This window comes from Phascolarctos cinereus, unplaced genomic scaffold (genome assembly GCF_003287225.1).
Source record: "Phascolarctos cinereus isolate Bilbo 61053 unplaced genomic scaffold, phaCin_HiC Scaffold_5;HRSCAF=322, whole genome shotgun sequence".
Taxonomy (NCBI): Eukaryota; Metazoa; Chordata; class Mammalia; order Diprotodontia; family Phascolarctidae; genus Phascolarctos; species Phascolarctos cinereus.
Window position 1 is genome coordinate 361,464,885 of NW_027555958.1, and position 25,824 is coordinate 361,490,708.

The 25,824-nt window shown below is 38.7% G+C and overlaps 1 protein-coding gene across 1 annotated transcript in view; it reads right to left on the reverse strand.

The window, feature by feature from the left end:
- Positions 1-10,366: 10,366 nt before the first annotated feature.
- Positions 10,367-25,824, reverse strand: part of TGFB2 (transforming growth factor beta 2) — a 95,776-nt gene continuing 80,318 nt past the window's right edge. Inside the window, 5 exon segments of the mRNA XM_020982253.2 lie at positions 10,367-13,431; positions 17,657-17,810; positions 19,841-20,006; positions 21,660-21,770; positions 21,866-21,998. Of these exon segments, the coding sequence (XP_020837912.1) occupies positions 13,273-13,431; positions 17,657-17,810; positions 19,841-20,006; positions 21,660-21,770; positions 21,866-21,998 (723 nt within the window). The 3' untranslated portion in view covers positions 10,367-13,272.

A 25,824-nucleotide genomic window follows, 5' to 3' on the forward strand; every position in this document is an offset into this window, starting at 1 on the left:
ACCCTCTTACCATCTCTGAGCTGAGAGCTCTTGAAGCCAATGTTGTAACTGCCTCTAAGGACTGCTGCTGGCATTGCCATGGTACTGCCAGCGCTGTACTCTGGCTCTACAACCATCATGGTGTGACAGATCTTTCCTACCAACCTTCTAAGTTGTCTTGGGCTGGAAAATGGTTTCATGCTGATTTTTGTTGGCTTTGCCTCTCCAGAATTTGATTTGAGGCATTATTTTAAAGTTGTTTGGAGGAGAATGTTGGGACAATTCAGGTGAGATCTCTCTACTCCTCCTCTACTTCGACATCTTGGCTTCTCCCCATCTCATTTCATAAATGAGAAAATTGAAGGCCAGAGAGGTTGAATGTCTTGACCAAAATCACACAGCTGAGCCATTGCTGAGAGGAACTGTAATTTTGGACTTCCATGAGACAGTATGGATTAGATTCTGTCTGTAGCCAATTTAGAGTTCCATAAGCTGCTTAGGGGGAAACTATTTATATAGAGAGACATCTTGGTATGATAGTGTTGGATATAGAGTCAGGAAGATTGGCCACTGAGAGATTATATTACGTGTCCTGGCCATTTGTCTTTATCATATGTCTTAGTCCAGATTGGACCCAAGTCTTCTTTACTATCAAGATAGTTCTCCATCCCTTAGGCAAGTGGTCTCCAAAGCAGGGGTTGTGGCTCTCTGAGGGTCGATGGAATGAAGTCAATGGACTTTTAGATTGATGGAATGGGTGATTAACCAATCAGAGGGCCCTTTTCTCTTCTCTGTATTTGCTCATTTGGTGACCACATCAATTAGAACAGTTTCAACTATCACTTATATTCAAATAACTCCCAGATCAAATAACAGCCTGCTCCAGTTTCTTACCTGCACTCCAGTTCCACAGTGCTTATTGAGCATTTACTTCCTTCATTTTCAGCCCATAAATCCACTGAAGCTTAGTTTCTATTATCCCAAAACAGTTTGTTAAAAAAAAAAATTAATGCTTTTAGCCAACTGATTTGTCTACATAATGACAAATAATAGGCTTGCCATCCTTTTTGACATAATTACTTGTATTGCCTGGTGTCATGTAGCTTAAGACCATAACCTAAGAGCATATGAGAAGATAAATTGCAAACTTCTATCAAGCAATCAATAGGCATTTATTAAGCACCTACTATGTGCCAGGCACTGTGCTAAGCACTGCAGATAGCAAAAAAAAAAAAAAAGGAAGAAACCTCCAATAATAGTGCAAAAAAGCAACCAAGAGAGAAAAGTTGTCCCCCAAAGAAACTTTCCCATAGAAAACATAGGCAGACAGGAAATGCCTGGTTGAGATGACAAATCCCAGATTATTCTACTTACTAAACTTCTATCATTGCTCTCCTGTGGCTACCATTATAAGTAAGAATAATCCTCCCAGGATCATTTTTTTTTTGTTTTGGATTGGGGTATAGAAATGACATGCTATACATTTGGCATTTTCCCTAGAGAACCAACCCTATATTTGCCACTCTACGGTATAGGAGGAAAAGCAATGTTTTCTCCTTGGAGATCATCAAGGTTGATTCTGGAATTGGAAAGAAGTCAAGAGGCCATAACATACAGTTTGTATCTGAACCAAGAATCCCTGTTCCTACATCCCCCAAAAGTGATTATCAGTTGGTCAATAAGCATTTATTAAGCACTTACGATGTGCCAGGTGTTGAGCTAAGTACAAGGGATAGAGAGAAAGGCAAAAAGTTGATCTCTGCCTTCAAGAAGCTTACATTTCTAATTGGGGAGAGAAAATACAAAAATATATATGTATGCACGGGTAAATCAAAGGTAATTTTAGAAGGAAGGTCCTAGAATTGGGAGTTAAGGAGGAAGATAAGTGAGATTGGAACTGAGTCTCTGAGGAAGCCAGGAGAAGAATGTGAGGAGGAAGAACATTTCTTCCATATTCCCCCATGAGGGAGAGCCAGTAAAAAGGCTCAGTTAGAAGATAGAAACCCAAGGCAGTTTCTTCATAGTCTTGATATTCTGAATGCTGTAAATAGAAGCACTGGGACACCCCAAATATCAAAGGAACCATAAGGGCAACATTGCAAGGAACCCTCTCCAGTCCTCATTTTCTTAAGAGATTTAGAATAGCCAAAGTTAGTTTGAATGGTTCTCTAAATTTTTAGTCAACCAGTTAAGAGTGCCTAATAGACCTCGCAAGGGAAGCCTTGAATCAAGACCACTTTGATAGCCTTTTATAACAGACACTTTTAATACATTATAGCTCCAAGAGACACTTAATTTACATAAAATGTTTCATGACTTTTTTTTTTAGCATAGCCACCTTTCTAACCTCTTGTGATATTACCAGTACTTCTCCTCTAGACTAGCACTGTCTACTGGGTATTATAGTTATTATTTCACAGCCTATTAAGTGTCTGAGTGGTTATGCAGTGCTGAAGAGGCCTCCCATAATTCTTTGTCCTACCTCAGAAAACCATGGCCCTTCTCTCTTTCAATCCCATGCTTAAACTTCACCTTGTACTTACTTGAAGATATCCCAAACAACCCAGAAACAGAAATGCAGAATCTCAAAGGACCTCAGTAGTCACCTAGTCCACAATACATACTTGACCAAGAAGATCTAAGACACACCAGACCAGGTCAACTAACCTTTGCTAAAAGCCCCATAGTAAAGGAGAACTCTCTACCTTCCAAGGCAGTATCTTCCACCTTAGTATAGTTCTAATTATGAGGAAGCTTTCCCTTTGTTGATTTGTTGGTCACTCATTTCAGTTGCATCTAACTCTTGGCAAAGATACTGTAGTGGTTTGCCATTTCCTTTTCCCACTCATTTTATAGGTGAGAAAACTGATGCAAACAGAGTTAAGGATTTGCCCAGGGTTACAGGGCTAGTAAGTGTCTGAGGCCAAATTTGAACTCAGGAGGATGAGTCTTCCTAACTCTAGGGCCAGCACTCTATCTTGGAACCTAGAACTCAATTCAATTCAATTCAACAAAGAATCATTAAGAGACTAGAATGTGCTAGGTATTGTGCTAAGCACTGCAAATACAAAGACTGAGTCTCAAAAATGAACACAGATAAATAGGTTACTTTAAGAAGGAGAAACTATTAATTGGGAGGATCCAGAAAGGTTTCATGAAAGAGATGATACCTAAAACGTACCCTGACCATGTCACACCCCTGCTCAGAAAGTTCCAGTGGCTCTAGGATCAAACTCAAATTCCTCTATTTGCATCTAAAGCCAATCTAGTTCTAGACTATCATTCTAGACTCTATACATCATTCCCATTGATATATTCTAGCCTCCAGTCAAATTGTTCTGTTTGCTATTCTCCATATGTACCATTCTATCATTTGTCTCTAAGACATTGTCCCCCATGCCTATAACGTTCTCCCTCCTCACCTCTTAGAATGCCCAGCTTCCTTCAAGGTTCTCTTCAAGCACCATCACTTCTTTCATAAGGCCTGGATCCCTCCAGCTGTTAGTGCTTCCCACCATATTACTTATCTATATACCAACTGTCTCTCCTGTCCCCCCCCCCATAGATTGTAAGCTCCCTGAGGGCAGGGAGTTTTTGCTTGAATACAAGTTGAATACTAATGCTGACCCAGGAAGAATGACAAGGATTCCAAGAAGTAGAGATAAGGAGGGTAGCATTCCAGGCATTGGGGATGGTTTATGCAAATTCACAGAAGTGGAATGTCAAATTCTGGAAACAGTTGTTTGGTTGGATTGTAAACTACTTGGAATAAGACTGCAAAGGTAGACTGGAGCTAGATTGTGAGGGTAAATTACATATTTATGAGTTTAAATGTTGTTCTAGAAGTGATAGGCAGGCAATTGAGAGTTTTTGAGCTAGCAAGTGACTTGGTCAGAGCTTTACTTTAGGGCATTTGGGCATCTCAGAGGAAGAGGGATTGTAGAGCGAAGAAACTGTAATTAGGAAGACCAATTAAGAAACTGTTACAATAGGGATGGGATGAAAGATTAAAATCCATCTAATCAGACCCACTAATTATACAGATGAGAAAACTGACGTCCATAGAGGTTTTATCCAAGGTTATGCAGAGCCAGAATCTTAGCTTTGGTCCTTTGATGTCAAATGAAATATTTTTTCCACTGTACCACATTACTTCTCTAAATCTGGGAAAAAGATGATAAGAGCCTATACTTGAGAGGTGATTACTTGGGTGAGGAGAAGCAGACTTAAGTGAGAGAAATAGTGAAAGCAAAATGGGCAAGCTTTGACAATTGATTGGCTGTGGAGGTCGTAAGGGTGAAAAGTCAAGAACTTCTCCTAAATTACGAATCTAGGTAAGTAGGTAAATTGTAGTACCCTTGACAGAAATAGGAAAGTATGGAAGTGGGGTTAGTCTAAGGGGAAAGGTGTTCAGCTCTGTTTTTGAAACATTGAATTTGAAATGCTAATGAGACATCCAGGTGGTAATGTCCAGCAGACAGTTGGTGAAGAGGGACTCGAGTTAAAGAGCTGTACTGATTGGGACTATGATAGATAATAGATAGATAGGATAGATCTGAAACCATGATCAAACCTCCTCTCTCGCTGCTCCTGGAAAGGGAAAACTCTGTCAATAAATTCCCCCAAGGCTTCACTCATCATTTCTGTAACTATTTAAACAAAAATACCTCTATCCCAATAAAATGTAAGCTCTTTTAGGGGCAGCTAGGTGGTACAGTGGGTAGAGGACCTGAATTCAAATCCGGCCTCAGACACATAACACTTACTAGCTGTGTGACCCTGGGCAAGTCACTTAACCCCATTGCCTAGCCAAAAAAAAAGGGAAAAAATGCAAGCTCTTTGATGACAGAGACTGTCTTTGCTTTTTGTATTAGTGTCTTCAGGATTTAACGCAGTGCTTGATACATAATCATCTCTCTCTCTTTCTCTGTACATAGGTAGGTATGTATGTGTATATATACACACACACACACACACACACATACATATGCATGCATATTATATATGTGTGTATACATAGAAATGATCATTGAATCTATGTTTCATTTTGGCTTTGAATCCTAGCCTCCAGTGTAGTACCTAGAATATAAGTAGAGTGTAATGAATGAATGGCTGATGCAGCCACCTAGGAATAATGAGGAGAGAAAAGAACAGAACTTTGAGGACATTGAAGCTCAGGGGGTAGGAGATGGATGATGATACAGCAAAGGAGACTGAGAAGAAGCAGTCAGACAGAAGGAAAATAAGAGACAGCAGTGTCACAGAAACTGAGGAAAGAGCATCCTGGGAGAGGGGATGATCAACAGTGTAAAAAGCTTCAGAGTGGTCAAGGAGGATGAGGATTTAGAAAAGACATTCGATTTGGAAAAAGGATAGTCCCAGTTAAGAGGTCATGGTAACCCTGCTGACAGAAGTTTTAACAGAGGGGTAGGGTTTGTAGCCTGGTTATAAGGAGAACCTACATCTACTAACTGGAAGCAGTCTGGTGTTCATTCTCCTGTTATTGCAAGCTCCTTCCCCCTATATTATCTTATTCTTATCTATAAGGAACCCTATGGGCAGGGGTGAGGCAAGGCTTCAGATACATGACTCTACTAGAGAATTTGGAGATGACTAACCCTTCATTAGCTAATAAAGCAAACCAAAGCATCCTTTCCTGACTCCACTTTTAGCCCAGGGCCTGCCCATGCCCTGGTAGTACCAAGTGCATCCCTAAAGAAGCACCAAACTAGGAAACAAAAGGCAATATTTATTTCTCCCTGTTGACAACTGACATCTAAATAAAGTCATCTCTGAATGTTCTCAGTGTTCCTGACGCTACTGGCTCGTGTTATGCTATATTTAATCTGCTGGCCTGGGGATCTGATAAACAAGCTTGTTAGACTTACAAATAAATTAAGAGTAAAAGACTGAGTGAAAGTCTAAGGCCTGGTAAAAAGCTCCAGTTGTGGTGTGTTGATTTGGGGCATCTATTTTAAAGACCATCAAGAAAATTTCTTTTGCTTTTGGATACTTGTCTATCTTCCAAATAGCTGACCTATTTCATTTCATCCCCTTTTCCTCTGGTATGATGGCTAGGGATGGTATGGATGTCCCAGAAGTGTAACCAAACCAATCTCTCCCCAGAGAGGCTGGCATATACAAGACAGAGCAGAATCATTCTCGTGGCCCCAGAGAACAGAACCGGAAGCAATGGGAAATTATGGGGAGGAAAATTTCTGCTCAACGTGAAGGCTTCTTAACTATCAGAGGTCTCCGCTAGTCAGACAATTTGCCTTTTGAGTGAAGTTCCATCACTGGAAATATACAAGCAGAGTCTGGATGCTCAATCATGAAGGATATTACAGAGGGTATGCTTGTTCAGGTATACATTGGACTAGATTCTTTCTAGAATCCCTTCCATCTCTGAGATGCTATGATTCTATGAGGGATTAGAGGCGAATGGGTTAGAAAATTTTTTGTAGAAACTTGATAGTGAAAGGAAGGTAAGATACAAGAAAATGGCTTTCAGGAATGGCAGGGTCAGGTTTTAAAAAAAGTTAAGAATGAGGAAATTGGGTATATTTGTAGGTGGAAGGAGCTGGTTGAAAAGGAAAAATGATTAAGAGGCAGAGAGAGAAAGCAAGACAGATTGAGAGTAAGAAGGGAGAGAGACAGAGACAGAGAGACAGAAGGAGATTGAGTGATTGATTAGAGGAACAAATTGCTTGAAGAAACAAGAGGTCAATTTGGAATAAAAGCACCAATGCTCTACAGCCAGCTGAACTAGAGTAGATTGTAAAATTTTCAGTGTAAGCATTTACGCCTTAGAAATTAGCCATTGCTACAACTAGAGCATGACTTATTATTTTGAAGTTTGCATAAAATTAACAAAAAACTTATAATGCAGATTAAACTTTAAAATGTGTCCTGCAAACATTTTTTCCAGGTTGGTGGTTAAATATTTACCAGCACTCAAGGACACAAGTGCCTAAGTTGAAGCAGCAGCTTTAACCAGAGGAAGTGCTCCCTCTTGCCTGGAGATTGGAGCCAAGGACAAGAAGGTATAGAGGAAAGGAAGTGAGAGCTCACAACAAATAGCCTCATTTTATTTTTTTCAGTAAGGTAGAACATTCAGGATGGTCCATGTGACTCAGGAAGCAGATTTGGAGCTGAAGCCAGGCGTTCCATTTTAATCACTTTTTGGCATCATGGAGAATTCACTCAGACTATTTAACATATTTTGGGGGGGAAGAGACTTGCATTTATGATGTCATTAGTATAGTGAACTCTCAATGCGGAAACTATCTCCCCTAAATGCATATTTGAAACTAGGGTATATTCTACAGTCTGAAAGTTTCCATTGATAAATTATTTGTCCATGGTCACAGATTATATGTATTAAAGACAGGGCTTGAACCCAGAGACCCCCAACTCCAAGGCCAAACTTCTATAAACTATGCTATACTGTTATGTGTGTATGTATGTATGTATGTATGTGTGTGTGTGTGTGTGTGTGTGTGTGTGTGTGTGGTTGGTTGTGCTTCTTCTCAAAGAGGACCAAAATGGCCTCACTATGCTAGAGTCAAGTTACAGTGTGTCCAACTACGGATGATCAAACTCATATGAGCTTGGAAGGCTCTACCACAACTCATGCATAAATAGTCCATGTGAACATTTGGGGTTCTATCAGTACAGACAGAAAAAGATAGTTGGCCCCTTGGACCATTATTTTAGATTCATTTGATTACATCTATTGTCTTTGTGCTGAAATTTTTTCTGCATCATTTACAGCATAGATTCTGAACTCAGACAAACCGTTACTTCTACCAGTTCATCAACAATCACTTTTAGGTGCCTGCTATATGGTAGGCACTATGCTAGATACTGAGGACACAAAGACAAATTCTCTGCCCTCAAAAAAATGTATGTTGTATTGGAGGAAGCAACAAATCCATATATAAATAAATACAAAATACATGGAAAATAAGTGCAAGGAAATGGGTGATTGGGGTGGGATATTACCAGCTGGGGACATTAGAAAAGGCCTCATGTAGGAAGTGGCCCTTGAGTTGATCTTTAAAGGAAGATAGAAATTGTAAGAGTTACAGAGGAGAAGGGATTCTAGGGATGGGGGACTGTCAGTCAATAAACATTTATTAAGCACCTACCACATACCAGGCACTGTGGGAAGAGCTAGGGATACAAAAAGAATCAGAAGACAGTCCTTGCCCTGAAGGAGCTTACATTCTAATGGCAGAGATAATAAGCAAACAAATAAATACAAGGAAGTTATATATAGGTTAAATAGGAATTAAATAAGAGAGGCAAGGCACTAGAATTAAGAGTTGTTGGAAGAGACTTACTGGAGAAGATGGGATTTTTCTTGGGACTTTCAAAAGGAGGTTGAAGAAAAGGGGACTTGACAGAACAGTATACAAAGGCATGGGAAACAGAATGTTACGAATGAGAGACAGCAAGTAGACTGGGTTGGCCGGGCCTTACTCTGTACAATAGAAAATAAATAATGTGTAATAGCCCAGAAAAGGAAGAATGGGGTGAGACTATGAAGAGCTTTAAATGCCAAAGAAGGTGTTGTTTTTTATCCTAGAGGTAATAGAGAACTACTGGAATTCTCTGAGCTCAGGCCAAACACGGTCAGGCCTACACTTCAGAAATATCCCTTTGGCAGCTTTGTAGAAGATTTAAACCAGTTCTGACCAATTACATGAAATATTCTTTTTCCTTGTTAACAAAACCCAAGCAATTATTACTGGTGAAGAAAACAATGGCTTTAGTGTATTTGGAACAGCTTAAATACCAATCTGGAGAGAACCTGCATGAATCATCCAGTAGTTGACAGAACAATGTATTTGGAGTCTGAGGACCTGGGTTCGGCTGTGACCTCTATTACTGAGTCTCTGCATGAGCTTGGGTTAGTCATCCAAACATCTCTGGGCTACAGTTTCTTCCTTTTTGCAAAATGGGTGGGTTTAACTAGATGGCCTCTAGTCCATTCTAGCTCTGAATCTATGATCTGGCTGCCCACAAGTAGTTTCAAGTCAGAGGGGACAATGAACTTCAGGACACTTCCTCAAACCAGATGGACATGGAAATGCTGCCTGATCCTATCTAGTCTAATATACGTCCCTCAGGAATCTTATTCTTAATATTATTATTATTGTCTGAGGAATCTCATTTTTATAATTTGTACAAAGGTTACATTTTCTTAAAATTTTTTATGTAGGAGCAGTATTAATATGAACACAGTCCCAAGTTAAAGTCTTCTCCATCTAGCCTATATTATACATATATGCACGTATGTATGTATTTGTGTATATATATATATATATATATATATGCTGCACGTCTATATTCAATTTTTTTCAGTGTAGAAGCATTATTAATTTGTACATACCTTCATTAATCTTCTTCATTTAACCTATATACACATATAAATATATAGATATATGCATAATTATTCTCTCTATATATGTATATATAAAACATATATATTACAGTTTTGTTTTTTGTTTGTTGTTTCATTTTTATTTTTTTAGATAAGGTGAGGACCTAGTCACCAGGGAATGAAATCGATCAAATTTTTTTAAAGTATAGTATTCATTCTGCTGGAATTACAAATATGACATTGGGAATCTTTGGAAGAAATAAACATGACATGGGGAATGGAATGTGGTTTACCACTACATAGAAAAGCTGTTTATACTCTTAACCACCAAGTATTATAGCCAAAAACACTTTTAGGGGAATAGGGGGAATCCCACATATTTCAGGAGCAAATGAATAATGTCTTCTACAGTCTTAAAATTGTTATACAAAGACCTTCCCTCTGAATAAATCATTGTTTTTCCTTCCTACCAGTAAAAATTGTTTGGATTTTGTGAACAAGGGAAAAGGATGTTTCTTGTCAGAAGTATAGGTCTACATAGCTGTCAAAGTAACATATTCCTAAAGCACAGGAATAAATGTACAGGACTACGAACCTTAAGGCATTTTATAGATACTAGCTATAATTACTATTAGTAAATTCAGAAGATTGAGAACTAGAAGGGACCTCAGAGATCATGTAGTACCAGCTACTCATTTTAGAGACTCATTTTAGAGATGAAGAAACTGAAGTCCAGAGGTTAGAGGACTTGTCCAAGGTCATAGAAACATTGAATTGCAGGACTGGGAACTTATCTAAGGTCTTCTGATTCCAAAGATTGCAGGTGCACCTGGTCAAGCCTTGAGCAGCATTTCTTGACTGAGTAATGCAACAATTTCAAAAACATCCAACCTTTAAATAAAATCAAGTTTTAAATGTCTTATAACCCCTCCCACTTAAGAATAGGATTCATGACACAGAAGGTGTTTTCTATGCTGTCATAGGAAAGCCACATCCATGTACAATTGAAATAATTTATTTACCACTAGAGCACCACAAAAACAGTCATACAATGTGATAATATACAGAGTAATCGGTCACCAAAATACAAAACAGCTGTTCTTATGTTCCATTAAAAAAAATATGCCAACCATACAATTGTATTGCTGCTTAACACACAGAAAATGCTGCCCTAACCACCCATGGTGCTGACATTTCCCCTGTTCCCTTCCCTCCACCCTATGTTCATATTTGCTAAAGGGGAATAAATGTCTAACAGAAGCCCCAAATGAAAAGGTTCTGGAGATTTAAAATAGAGCATTTAAAATATTATCAGTGCATCCATGAGGAAAGAAAACAAAACAAAACAAAACAAAACAAAACAAAACTTTGTCCTATCTGGAGAGAAAATACCTACAGAAATAAAAGCGCACTACATAGAATTAAAAAGAAAATGGAAAGAAAAAAAATAGTCAAATCTGGCATTGGGCTGCATTCAGCACACATCAAGTGCAGGTTTATCATCATGACATCCTATTCCTGTGCATTACTATTTCTCAAGCAATTTCTTCATTTTTAACCTAAATACATGGAAGTTGATAAGAGGAAACAAAAATTCACACTTCCCTTTTGACATCTGCCATTTTCATAATATCACCTCCCACATTTTATTTCAGTGTTTCTTTATCAGTCCATTGCCACTGACTAATGCTTGGGACACTTACAGATGCAGCTACAGGTGTCTTGACCAAAGGGCCTAGCCACCTATGTTAATGTGAGCCAATGCAATCCAAGCCTAAGAAAGAGATGACTCTCACTCCATAGGGCTCCATTTGTAAATAAAGAAGAATTTAGCTTCTCCTGGAGTATAAAAGAACATCTGGAACATCTATTCACTTTGGCAAAATAAACCAAACTAGCTATTTCTATACTGATGTAGGTTTTATTTTTCTTTAAAAAAAATTAAAAATAAAGGAAAAATATTTGAAATTTGTTTTCCCCTGAAAACTCAAAATCCAATTAAAACCAAAGATATTTTCTAGAGCTGTCTACCCTTTATGCAAACAATACAAAAAGTGGAATAAGTGAAAATATTGACTTAACCAAGTTAGAGACATTTATTTACCCAGCCATCAACTTCAGGCAGATCCTTAAGCCCCTTAAGGAAAACATTTCACTCTGACCATATCTATATGTCTAAAACTCTTTGTATAATCTTTTAAAAGACTTGTGGAGTGGGCTTTTTAAAATCTGAACTGCTTAGTAATTCGCAGCTGTAACCATGGAGACACAAAGTTCTGTGATTTCATTAAACCAATGTAGACAGTAACCCATCTATGACTTGGTAGATAAGTTCTAGGAAGTTGCCTCAGGCACACAGAAGTTCAAGGACATGCCTGGGGCCATATTGCTAAAATGTATTGAGGCTGGACTTGAACCCAGGTCTTTCTGATTCCAGGGCCAGAAGTTTATCCACTAGGCCATGTTGTCTTAATATCCATGGATTAAAGAAGGAAAAACAAATGAACTTGAATCTATTTCTTTTTTTTTTTTGGTAAAAGAAAAAAAGACAAGTGGAGTCAGGTAGCTTATGTCATAATGCTGAACAATATACAAAGCACATGTATAGCAAATATCATATAAACATGTATTTGTAGTGCAAGTAAAAAATATAGGGACTCTACTCATACTGGCCAGCTAGAGGGAAACACATTATTCTGGGTGATCCAAAAAAAAGAGCCCCAAATTTAAATTCAAACTTATCATAGTTGACAGTATTACAAAATACAAAAATATGGTGAAAATTTACACATTACACGTAAAGTACTTAATGATTTTTTTAATAGTTTACAATAGAGATCTACAGATATGTTTCCAATTAAGCTGGCTTTACTACCCACCTATTGTAATACTATAGGTATGGTTATAGATACCAAAAAGAAGGAAAAAATCCCATAGCATAGCTATACAGCAACACATTAAGTAAGGTCTGACGACTAGACCAATATATGTCAAAACATTTCAACATTTCATTAGTTTTACTAAACTGACATTTGAACCACTTATTGTAAAAAAAAAATCTTACAGACTTATCTTTCAGGCTAAAGATTTCCTTTATTAATGAGCTTTTTTCAGTATCTTAAACCTTACAAGAAGCTTCCTTAGGCATCTGGCATATGAAATACGTGTTTGGGTTTTTTTTTTTCCTTTTTTGTCTCAAGTCAGACTTTCTTAGTCATGTAATCACTGACTTCAGTCTTCACTCCACTATGTGGCCTTTTTTTTTTCCATTTTCCCCCCAGCTTGTCAAGAGTTCAAGTTCCCTAAGCCTTCCATCCTCAGGTTTCTGGCCATTGATTTGATCTCCTCTTCATCCACCAGTTTTTGCTTTCTGAGGGCCATGAAATGTTCATTGTATAGTTACACACAAATAAATAATGCACTGTTAACTCTACAGCTAAAAGAAATGGGAAAGGGGCCTATTGCATAGCAATACAGAGAAATCAAGTGAGGCATGGGATAGGACAGGTACATACAACAACTCCACTTGATGGGATTTTCCTGTTTTTTCCTTTCACATAGTTAACACTAAACAAATTTTTCCAGTGTTTATTTTTTTTTAAAAAAAAAAAGGTCTTGCTTCTTGTCTATCACACTATCAGAGAAGGTGAAATGTAGGATAAGGCCTTCAACTTTTTTTTTTTTTGCTTCGGATGCCAGTTTTAAAAAACAAAGAATCAAACCTCCAAAGTGTTCATACTAGTACCGCTTTTTCTTTTCTTTTCTTTTCTTTTTTTTTTTTTAACACTGATGAACTGAGGCTCTCTTTTTTTTCTTGGTACACATGTCATTATCATCGCAATCATCATCATCATCATTGTGATCATCGTCATCATTGTGATCATCATTATCTGCTTCCAGGATTTTTAGCTGCATTTGCAAGATTTGACAATCATATTGGAAAGCTGTTCAATCTTGGGTGTTTTGCCTACGTAGTAGAGGATGGTGAGAGGTTCTAAATCCTGGGATACACAGCAAGGAGACGCAGATGCTTCTGGATTTATGGTGTTGTATAAGCTGAGAACCTGTAAGGGGAAAAAGTAGTTGTGAAAAAATGAAATGGGAAGAGGAAGGGATGAAGGGGATTAGCTGACGGTGTAGAGAACTAACAAATTGCTTTACTGATAACCCAAAGAATTGATTAAAAAGTCTCATCTTAACTGAGAGTTCTAAGTTTCACAATTTTCTTCCCCTTGTCAGTCCATCTACACCCATATTAGGCTGCATCTATGTGCGAAGAGTGAACTGGCCACTTTTCACTCAACATTTTTGGTGGTCATCTCAGTAATTTGTTTCTGCAATACTGGTCAGAATGAACAAAACCAATAAATCAGTGATTGTCCCATCTCTCTTCAAGAAGCTTTCCCTCATTAAAGTTGGCCTTCTTACCATGATCCCTCTTCTTTAGTAAAACACATCAGCACTTACTGATCATGATGGTGCAAAAGCTTACCTTTGGTTCTAAGTTTCTTTATAATTGCAATTTATTTTTTTCTTCCATGTTCATACATTATGTCTTCCCATCTATATTATGAACTTCTGGAGGGCAATGACTGTGTCTAGCTTTCATAATCTATCTCCTCTTCCTAGAGTAGGGTGCTCTCTGTTACATGCCATAAGCACTAGTGTGTATGGAATGAATAAATACATCCTCTTTGTCACAGCTTTATATGACAGGATTTTAAGTCACTTTTAGATACAGAGCAAGACCTCTTACTTCAGGGTGGGAATACTACTAGAACAAGGAAGCATGGTATTATGAATGGAAACTGGATTCAGCATCCTAGGCTCTGAGTTCCAGAGTCAGCACTGTTACTACCTGTGTGACCTAGGGACAGTCTTTGAAAATCTGTGGACTTAGCTTACAAAACTAAAGGGCTGGACCAGATGACCTCTACATTCAAAATACTCTGAAGGTTTCCTGTCAAATGAATTGGGTGATCTAATTCCTAATTTCAGTTTACTCTTAAGTTCCAGAGAGAAATTTCCTTTGATTTACCCTTATTTTCAGAAATGAAATGATACCATGACTGTACATCAAGGGAAGAACAGGAAGGCCCCTTACTGCCTAGGTTTTTTTTTTCTTTTCTTTCCTATTTTTCACTTTAAAATCACATCAATTTAGACTTCCATGTTATGAGGGGGAAAGGAAAGGAAGGGAAGGGAAAGAAGACTAGAGAGCTAGCCGTGAAATCAAATGAACATCCAATTTCTACATATTTTAATACTATACTTTTAATCCCACATTATATTCACCTGGACATTCACCAAGAGAAGTCTATAGGTTACCTACTGGTATATATGGGTATTTCCAAGGCTACCATTAATGTGTTAAGTTAAACACTAACTGGCCTTTTCTTCAAAGATTCTATGTAGCTTTTCAGCCTCAGACAGAAATTCTGTTCAGCCCAGCAACACTAGCTACTTCACTAAATTTTCTCTGACTTCTTGGGGAACTGTCCAAACCACATATTTGTGACCATGACAGTTTATTCTTCCTCTCCCCTTAAAAAACAAGCACAACTCCCAATTTCCCATACTACGTATATGTAGCAAGGAGATGAACAATGTCTCTCCTTGGCAATTTAGACAAGCCTAAACTGCTGTTACTGCTGCCCTGATGGAACAGCCTAGCTGTCCAAAGAGAACCCAGAGAAAGGGAAGGGAATGTATGAGAATCTCTCTGGAGACTGAGGACTCAATTACCTTGGAGTGTCAAATCGATTTGACATAATAATTATAGCACAAATAGTAAGTGCCTGAGCAGGATTTAAATTCAAGTCTTCCTGACTCTAAGTCAGGTACTATGTCCTTGTACCACCTCAAATGTCAATCCAATGTTTCAGAATGCAGATGAAGAAGTGCAAGTCATATTTGTTCGTCTGATGTCAGATAGATATAGACACTTCAAAATTATTTCAGATATCTTCAAGAACTGATGTTGTATGCTCTTGGACATAACTAGGACAGATCACTCTGAGCACAGGGAAACTCTATAGACTAATATTTCACTTCGGGATAAATTATGGGTGTTTTCTGGCAGCAAATTCATCTTCCTATTCAGCACTGTCGGATATTGTCATAACCTCTTTTTTTTTTTTTTGGCTAGGCAATGAGGTTAAGTGATTTGCCCAGGGTCATGCAGTCAGTAAGTGTTATGTGTCTGAGGGCCAGATCTGAACTCAGGTCCTCCTGAATCTAGGGCCAGTGCTCTATCCACTGTGCCACCTAACTGCCCCCCATAACATCTCTTAAGTAAGAAGAACTACAAAAGCATTAAGTGTCAAACAATAATAATAATAGTAGCACTTAAATAACTTTTACAGTTTGCAAAGCATGTGACATGCATGATCCCTTTCAAGTTTCTTGACAACCTTGTAAGTCAGGTGATTCTCATTTCACAGACAAGGAAGTTGAGGTTCAGAGGTTAAGTGGATTCACTAAAGTCACTCAGCTAGTGACAGAAGCTGACTCTGAACTAACGCGCTCTTGTCATCTCCAAGTCTAGCCCTTATCTCTACTGTGCCATACTGTATTGGCTGATCTAGCTATCCCAGAAGTTAGCAGGTTCTTGACACAGACTCTGGGACACCCGCACAAGATGATATAAAGGAGAAAGAAAAAAGCGCAGGGCTGCAAGTTAAGAGACTTGGCACTGCCCCGATCTAACGATTCAATCTTGGACAAATCACCTAAACTCAATGAACTGCAGTTTTCTCTTCTGTAAAATGGAAAAAAAAATCTGAATTAATTGACCTTTGCCAACCAGTCTAGCTTATAATTTCTTTGCTTCTAAGGATCAAATGAGATAACATAGGCACAATGCTTTGCAAAGCTTAAAGAGCTACATAAATGTTAGCTACTATAATTATTATTCCTAGGCACAGGCAAGTATAATAGAGGATCAAGAGGCTTTCTTAAATATATACAGCAAAGATAATGCTGTAGATTAGAATCCATGGGAGATAATCTGTTTCCCCACCCTCCCTTCCCCCAAACCAACTATCTGTCCAGAGATAGTAAGCATAATGGCTAGAATACTAGACCTCTAGTTAGAAAGCCCTGAATTAAAATCTTACCTATGACATTTACAAACTGTGTGACTCTGAATGAGTTATTTAATCTCTCTGAACCTCAGTTGCCTCATCTATAAAATGGGGATAATAATACTTGCAGCACCTACCCTCACTGGTTTATTGTAATAATCTACACAGAGTGTCCCAAAAGTCTTAGTTCAGTTGTAAGCTATTAAAGCTTAAACCTATTTAAAATATAATAGTCTCAAAAGTGATAGTTCAGTTTTAAGCTTTCTTAAAACTATTTAAAATGTGAATAATAGTCTCAAATACAAAGTTTTAAGCTAGTAAGGCTTAAAAGACTATTATTGTTATTCAGGTTTAATAGCTTAAAACCGAAGACTTTTGGAACACCTGGCATAAAGTCCTTTGCAAACTTTAAAATCATAAACAAATGTCATTTGTTATTATCTTGACTTAAGTAGCTGGAAAACTGATACATCCCCACTTCATTTTGGTCTATGTGGAAATTTAGAAATGAAAACATTTAACAAATTACCATGAGGACAAGCTACCATCCAGTTTTCAAGTAACAAATCTGTTTCCTCTCATTGTTTTTGTCTGCTAACAACATGTCATTCAGTCACTCATCATTCAAAAACTATTTTGGGGGTACCTGCTATATGTAGGAGAATCTTGAGAGTCCTCACCCTCAGTGAGCTTGCAAACTGTTTGGGGAGACAAGCCCTATGCATCTTTCCAAAGGCAGAAAATGACCAAGTGAACTCATAGTGATTTCTCATTTACCAAAGTTTTCACATCTTTCTCCCCCATGTAGCAGATTCCTCCAGCATCCATCCATGAATAGTAATGTACCAAGTGCCACATTGTAATGTGTGTAAATGAATAGTAATGTACCATTGCCACACAGAAATCATTTGGAAATGCCATCAGCATGTGTATCTAAACACTATGCCAATGATTTCAAAATCAAATAGAAATGGGGGCCACTAAACCACACATGAGGCTCCCTGCAGGATGTATATTGACTTAGAAAACCACATTATAATATTAACTATGTTCTATTGTTTTATTTATTTTGTTAAATATTTCCCAATTACATGTTAATCAAGTTTGGGCACACTTGCGAATACTATAGGTCAAGAGTTTGACACCTTTGCTATGGACTTTCAATAGCTTTACAAGCAAGTATTAAAGTTAGTGAAATGCTTACTCTACTATGCTGAGTATCGGAACTCCATAGATATGGGCAGGCACCAGCACAGAAATTAGCATTGTACCCCTTGGGTTCATGAATCCATTTCCATCCAAGATCCCTCTTGAAATCAATATAAAGTGGACGCAGGCAACAGTTATCCTGTACATTCCTGTTGAGAGAAAAAGAGTAGACAGTGGCATTTGAATAAAAAAAGAACCACAGGCCTTTGGGTTTTGCTGTAATCTAGAGTAATGTTAGGGCAGTATAGTGATTTACTATGCTTTATGCTTTGAGCCCTAAATCTGACTAATCTAAACCCTGGCTAGGACGATCAAACTTTTATTCTCAATTTCCTTGTCAAATAATAGCAGAGACAAAGTTGGGAAAGACCAAATTCTCTGCAATTCTGCACAAAGGCAGTTTTGCAATTAGGTCAAGCACTTATCATGTGCCTAGTAGGCATCAGGCTCTATACTAGTCACAGGGTATATAAATACAAAGAGATGGTCTCTACTCTAAGGAAGCTTATATTCTATCAGATCCTATCATTTTAAAGAATTTTAGATGCCTTAGCACCAGAAGAGACTTCAAAGATCTTCAAGGTCAGGGGTTCTTTAACACTTCTATGTCATAGACCCCTCCCTTGGCAGTTTAGAGAGGTCTACAGACCCCTTCTCAAAATTATGCTTTTAAATGAATAAAATAAAACACATGGAATTACAAAGGACACTAATTATATTGAAATATAGTTCTCAGAATAGGTTTTCAAACTCAAGTTTATAGAGTCCAAGTTGAGAACCCCTGATTTAGTACAACCTTCTTGTCTTACAGATGAGGAAACTGAGATTGGGGGATGAAAGAACTTGTCTTGTGTTCACATATGTAATAAACAGCAATAGCATGAAGGACAAATGTCCCAGTGAAACTTTCTGGGGACAAAGAATTTTAGGACAGATGTGTCTCCTCTCCAGTGATACACACATCTATGTCTCAGCTGGTATAAGTGGCATCTTTAGTAATCACAGTGTCAAATGAATGAAATTGTTCTAAACCAAGGATCACAGTATTTATTCTGATGAGCAGGAATGAGAAATAGTTGTGAACAAATAGTAGGAACTACATATATACTGTAGATCAGGAGTGGGGAACCTGTGGCCTTCTAGATCCTTAAATCCTGAATCCAAATTTTACAGAACAAATTCTAAAACTTAAGGATCTAGAAGGCCACATGTGGCCTCAAGGCCACAGGTTCCCTACCACTTCTCTAGATATATTCTTAAAGCATACTTAGACCAGATATTCCTCTTTCTATTGGCTATGGCATGGGTCACAATAGATTCAGGTCTCATCCCTATTTCTCTGGTGCTGTTGACTAGAATGACAATCATCCTGTCTCTTCCTAGCCTGAGTTCGAAGAAACACATGATTTTTATCCTGCCCCCTCCTCTTTCCATGTTCTCTGCTCTGGCATTAATGAGGTAGCAAGAAGGACACAGTTTTGCTAAGCCCAACTACATATGTGTTGCCTTGGGTAAGTTACTTCTCTGGGTCCTAGGTCCCTCATTTGTAAAATAAGGGACTTGAATTAGATGATTCTATTTCTAAAGTCCCTTTTAGCTCTCACATTCTGTTACTAGAAACATCTAGGGCTAATCTTTAAAAAAACAGACAAGCATTTACATGTCAGGCACTGTGCTAAGTCTTTTCCAAATATTATTTAATTTTATGCTTACCACAATCCCAGGTGATACGTGCAGATGAGAAAACTGAGACATAAAGAGGCAAAATGACTTGCCCAGGATCACATAACTAATAAGTGTCTGAGTCTGCTTTGAACTCGGGTCTTCCTGACTCCAAGCCCAAGGCTCTATCCACCATCCCCCTAGCTGCCTACATAGTGGCAATAGGAAGAAAGCCTATTCCCTCTTCAACAAGGGATGAATCTATGCGAGCATTTAAAAGTAGGATTTTCTAGCTTCCACATCAGAAAGCATTGCTAGCAACCTCCTATATGCAAAGGAAAAAAGAGAATATAACATTCACTTGGAGTTACTAAGAAGAAAGTTAATAATAAGACATTATTCCCTTCATCTCTAGGCTAAGAAGTTAAGCCAGGAGTAACATTCAGTTCAACAAATGGGAAAAGCCATTCAAAAAGTAAAAAAGAAATGATTTTATTAGAATTTTTGTTTTGTTTACCTAAAACAATAGGCCGCATCTAGAGCGCGCTTCTTCCGCCGGCTGGACTGTTGCGACTCAAGTCTGTAGGAGGGTAACAACATTAGCAGGAGATGTGGGGTCTTCCCACTGTTTTTTTTCCTAGTGGACTTTATAGTTTTCAGATCACTGAAGGAGCCATCAATACCTTAATGCATTTGGGTAATAAATATTTAGCTTTTATCTTCATCAATTATAAGCAACCCTCTTTATCTCTTTGATCATTGTCACAGACAGTAGGGAGGATGATGAAATCGACAGCAGGGTGCTATGCTTGCCACCCATTGAGATGGATGCCATGCAATAGGCCTTGTCATGGACATAGTCACCAACTAGTTTTCTCAATAAGTTGTTTTTTGTTTTGTTTCCCCTAAATTAGTTTCTCTTCAAGTGGAACTTCAGTGACATGAGCAATAAGAACTGGAGGGAGAAGTTATCCTATAGTAAGTCCTTATCCCACAAATTAAGAGTAACCTCCCAAGTTTAGCTCAGTCAATATCCACCTGGGCTGGTCTCAGTCCTTTCCAGGCCAAAAGCAAGGCAGTCCACCATGCCTGGATGCCCATGCCTGTCACATTCTTCCCCAGGCTACCAAACCAGGAACATTCTCCAGCACAACACAAAGTAAGCCTTACACTGAGCAAGTTTAGTACGAGTAAAACAGAAGTCACCCTCACCTAGTGCTATTTTGGGAGATGGTGAAGAAAAGGCTTTTTCATCAACTTTATAGCATCCTTAGCACTTTCCTGATTCTCTCTAAGACTCAGAATCCTGAGCTCCAAGAAACACAATCAAGACATTGCTGGTTTAATCGTTTAATCTCTATTTGCAAGAATCATGACTAACTTGCATACTGACAGAGCTCTCAAGCCCTTCAGTAAAGGAAGGGATTTTTCCATTAGTTAGGGCCACAGAGCCCTACTGTGATCTTTCAAGAGTCATGGGAGGTTGGTCAGGGTGGTTCCTGAAGGGACAGTGACTCTTAAAGAAGCATGCCACATGATCTTGGTCTTGGATTGATGCAGTGGTAGTTTAGAACATGTCTGGGGGTTACTGAATGCAGCTCTTGCATTCAAAGCCCAATTACTGAATCTGTAGATAATCTGAACTGTTGGCTTCCCCCACTTCTTTGTGGCTTTTGGAGATTTTATTGATAATGTCCCTATCAGGAGGTGGACAGAGAGAAGAAAGGAGACTGAAACAAGTCATCTTTAAAACTTACTGTAAACTCTTGTAAATGTTGTGTGAGGAAGAACTTTGAGGCCTAAGTATGTCTATGGTTCAACCTGTGCTCTGAAGCTCACAACAGACAAGAGGATATCCAAAATTCTCTCCTTTCTGATATTCAATTTGGGATTTAAACCTGTGCCACTGTCCTAGAGCTAACAGCTAAAACAGGTTATGAGATTATGTGTGAATTTTTATCAGTGAGTGCCATCCCCTTTCTGATTATACAGATAACAGAGAGCAGGCTGTATCACTGAGAGGAATTTTCTTGTTGAACTCAAAGAAAAATAACATATAAGACGCTTTAACATTTCTCTGTACTACATTTCAGCCAGCTGTTCAACGAGGTATTAACTGAGCATCTATAGGGCATGGAGTTTGGGTAGTAGGTGTTTTCCAGTAATGCCTCCCTTTTTTCCTAAACCTCATGTGCACAGCCAGCCCCACTCTTGCCCTAGTAAGTGAAATTTATTCCTGCCCCATTTTGCATTTTCCCCTCTGTAGCATGATGTTTCCTGAACAAAATTCTAACCACCATCCCTACCTCAGAAGACAAAAAGCTACAGTAAGTTACCTGCAAATCTTGCTTCTAATTCTTCGCTTTTATTCGGGATGATGTAATTATTGGATGGTACAAAAGTGCAGCATGGGCAGTGTAAACTTATCTTAAATCCCAGGTTCCTGTCTGGAAAACATGAAGTCAGGGAAGTCATTCTTTTCCCCCCTTAACAACTCAGTCACCAAACATCTACCAAGGAAAGCAAAGGGCTGGTGCGTAACCTTTATGGTGCAGCCATTCATGCACAGCTTCGGTGACATCAAACGAGAGCCATTCCCCTTCTGCTCTTGTCTTAACAACTTTGCTATCAATGTAGCGCTGAGTTGGGGATGTTAAGTCTTTGGATTTGAGAATCTGGAAGAAAAGAAAAAGTAGCATGGAAAATAAAGAATTAGTATATATTAACCAAGACCTAACTGAAAATATTAGCTCCTCTCATGGGAACAGGATTTCAACTTAGCATCTAAATTTCAAGGAATCACAGAACTGAGGAACAAAGTATTATAGAATTAGAGTGGGAAGCTACCTCAAAGGCCATCCAGGCCATCCCTCCCCACCCTTGTTTTACAAATGAGGCCCAGGGAAGTTAAGTGACTTCCCAAATATCACACAGGTACAAGTGTTTCTGAGGAGGGATATGAACCTCGTCAGCCTTTAGAATAATCCAAACCTGAAAAGCATCCTCATTGTATCACACCCAACTAAGGGTTTTCCAGCCTCTCCCTGAAGTCATCCAATGAGGGGAAACCCACTGGCTCTCCAAGAAGCCCATTCCACTTTATGTTAGGAAGTTTATACTGACATCTAGTCTAAATTTCCCTCTGTTGCTTTTGGTTCCATATTCTGGAGCCACTCAGAACAAGCTTGATCCCATTTCTGCATGACAACCCCTCAAATTCTTGAAACCAGATGTTATATCCCCTCTATATCTTCTTTTCTTCAAGCTGAAATTATCTAGTTCCTTCAACTGTCCTCCTATGACACAGACTTGAGGTCATCACCATCCAAATTGCCCTCTGCTCAATAATCTCTGGGTTATGAAATTCCTTTTAGGTACTTGTGATTATCCACGTATTGTTACCTAGCTCTATAACATGGTCATATACACAGAACACATGAAACCAGGTTGTATTCTATGGGGAGGGGGGGGGAAAGGAATAATGAAATCAGCTGCTTGTTATGATAAAAAGTGACGTGAATTATCCAGCCAAATGTGTAATAGAAAGTGACATTAATTATTTTATTTCTGCTGACACATGCTTTATGAGGCTTCAGTCATAAAGTCAGTGCTATTAAGTTAATAGTTTTGTTGTTCCATAGATCTCAGTGCCATGTTTATTTAATTGGGGTGGAGTTGGCGGGTGGGGGGGGGGAGAAGAGGGTAGGGCCCTGGGCCCTCCCTCCCTCAGCCTCCCATCATCTTTTTTTTCTCTGAGTTTCTTTCTCTCTTTCTCCCTCTCTTTTTTCTTCTCCCTTGTTTTCTCTTGCTCTCTGAAGGTCTCTGTTATAAATCTCCTGATAAAGGAAACAGAGTTGTAACCCTCGCTCTTAACTCCACTGATACTAAATTCCTTGACATGCCACAACATTCTAGGTAAGGATAACACTGGACTTCTGGCTCCTAATAGGACTTAGTGGGATTTATAAAGACACCTCCTATCCCACAGGCTGGGAATGAGTTTGGGGCAGAAGTAGTCAGGAGCAGGGTGTAGATGAGAGCTCCCAGGTAAATCTAACTCAGTTATGCAAGACATCTTTAAGAGGTATACATTTCAAACAAGTGAAAAACAGCAGCACTGTCTCCTCAGGTTTTTGAAAGAGGATCTACCTTTTTAAATGGCTTTCTGATTCTCTGCCTTTGGGTAATAAACAGCACATATGAACAGGTTGGCCCAAAGCTTCCTGATGTTGGCTACTGACCCACCACAGCTCCTTTCTTCCAGAGTTTCACAGCATCTCTAGACCCAGGGTGGTACTACAGGACTTTGCCCTTCTTGACAGGTGGCAAGAGGCAGTGGAAAGAGCCATGGACTAACTAAGCACTGAGAATCACAGATCTCTACTAACTAGCTCTGATGGACTTTAACACTAAACAGGTTAGCAAGTCATTTCAGCACAATGTGGGAAGGATGCTGCTTTTCAATCCCACTACCTGGGTGACCATGTACATAATCCGATTTTGTGAACTCTCTAGTCTTCAGTTATGTCATGTATAAAACACAAGGGTGGGTTGGAGGAGATGATCTCTAAAGTTTCTTTAAGCTAAAATGTTATTATTTAGGACCCATTTCATGTATATAGGATTTGATCTCTCTAACTAGATCATAAGCTTCTCAAAAGTTAAAGATCATATTTCTTCTCTTTCTTTTGTATCCCACCCCCTAATTTGGCCCCTATACCTGTATAGCGCTAATGCTAGAGGAAATACTATAGACATTACTTAAAAGCAGGAGAAATAAGCAGTCCCTTGACAACACACATCTGGACTATTGGGACCCCCAGCGCCCATTATCCAGCTAGAAATAAATGTAACTTGCCAGTCTAGTATGTGCCATAATTATGAACAATGAAGAAAATATCTTTAGGAATTTCTGTTCCTGAGCTTCTAAAAACTCACCCTTAACCATCGTTGACTAATGTCTCTTCAGCAGTGATACCCAGAAACCCCACTTATGGCTCTGAATCTATTAAATCTGATGTCCCTTCTGTGTTAATTCATGGTGCTCGATATTTTTTTCTTTGAATTTTTTCTTTTAGAAAAATTTTGTTTACACCCCACCTGTGATTTCATTGAAATAGGGAACTCCCAGGAAGGAAGTATCAGTGAAGATCAGCTTCTGTTCTGCAACTTATAAGCTTAGGGTCCCAGTCACTAAAGAGGTTAGGTGACTTGCCCAGGGTCACACAGGCAGATTTTGAACCCAGGTCTTCCTGACTCAGGAAAGTTCTTTAGGCACTAACACCACATTGCTTCTCAGCATGAATATATTCTTAAAGTTGTTTTGAAAAATTGTTTGCTGGGATTGGGGAGGATGTGCATGTGCCAAGCAAGACTCAATCAATAAGCATTTATTAAATTCCTACAATGTGCCAGGCACTGTTCAAGGTGCTAGGGATATAAATGCAAAGAATAAAACAATACCTACTCACAAGGAATTGTCCTATCTCCCTCATTAGACTCTACTCAAAGGAATATAATTTTCTCTTTTTATCTTCCCATAGTGCTAAGAGGAGGGGGCAGAATGCAGCAGAATATGTTCTCTCTGTATTTATGACTTAATTAATTAATTGGCTGTTTAGTTAATTCTTAATTAATTAGTTAATTATTGTTACTGTCTACTGACTCGAGCCTCACTGTAATGATTGTTCAGTCTCAATGGTAGGAAAAAAACAACAACAATAAAGAATAAAACTCATAGATGTGGGTTCAAATGGCAGAGAGGCACAGGCACGTGGGAAACTAAGAAAATCCTAGACCTGATGGAGATAGGGGAGAATCAAAATCATTATCTCATAAAATAGACCAAAGTTCTCAAGGGAGAGCATTAAAATCTTTTTTTTTTAAGGCAATAGGGTTAAGTGAATTGCTCAGGGTCACACCTCTAGTAAGCATCTGAGACCAGAATTAAACTCAGGTCCTCTTGACTCGAGCACCTGTGCTCTATCCACTGCACCACCTAGCTATCCCATTAGAGTCCTTTCTAAGCCATAATCTATATGATACAGGTGAAGTCATGTAATCTACCAGAGACTACTGATCCCATAGATGTTTCCTTACATCACAGAAGGGGGAAGTAATCTTGAAATGTTATCTAGTCCATGCCCCTAGGGCAGACCAGCACTTACATTTAGTCCAGAAAAATTATTCCAACCCAATTCTTAATCAGGAAAGCTGACTCCTCTGCCTTTGTGGGTAGTTTAATACAATGTCCAGAAAGTTCTTGCTAAATCCCCCTCCTCCCTGCAGTTCAAGCTCTTTCCCTTTATCTGGTCCTCAGTGGAAACAGGAAATAGCTGCTCATCATCCCTCACAGAATATCCCTTCGTATTCTTGGAGGCTGTTATTAAGTCCTCCCCTTAGCCTGTTCTCTCCAGGCTAAATAAACTGAGTTTCTTAAGTCTTTACCTACAGGGCCAATTTCCTAAACCTTTAATCATACAGGTTGCCCTCCAGAATGAA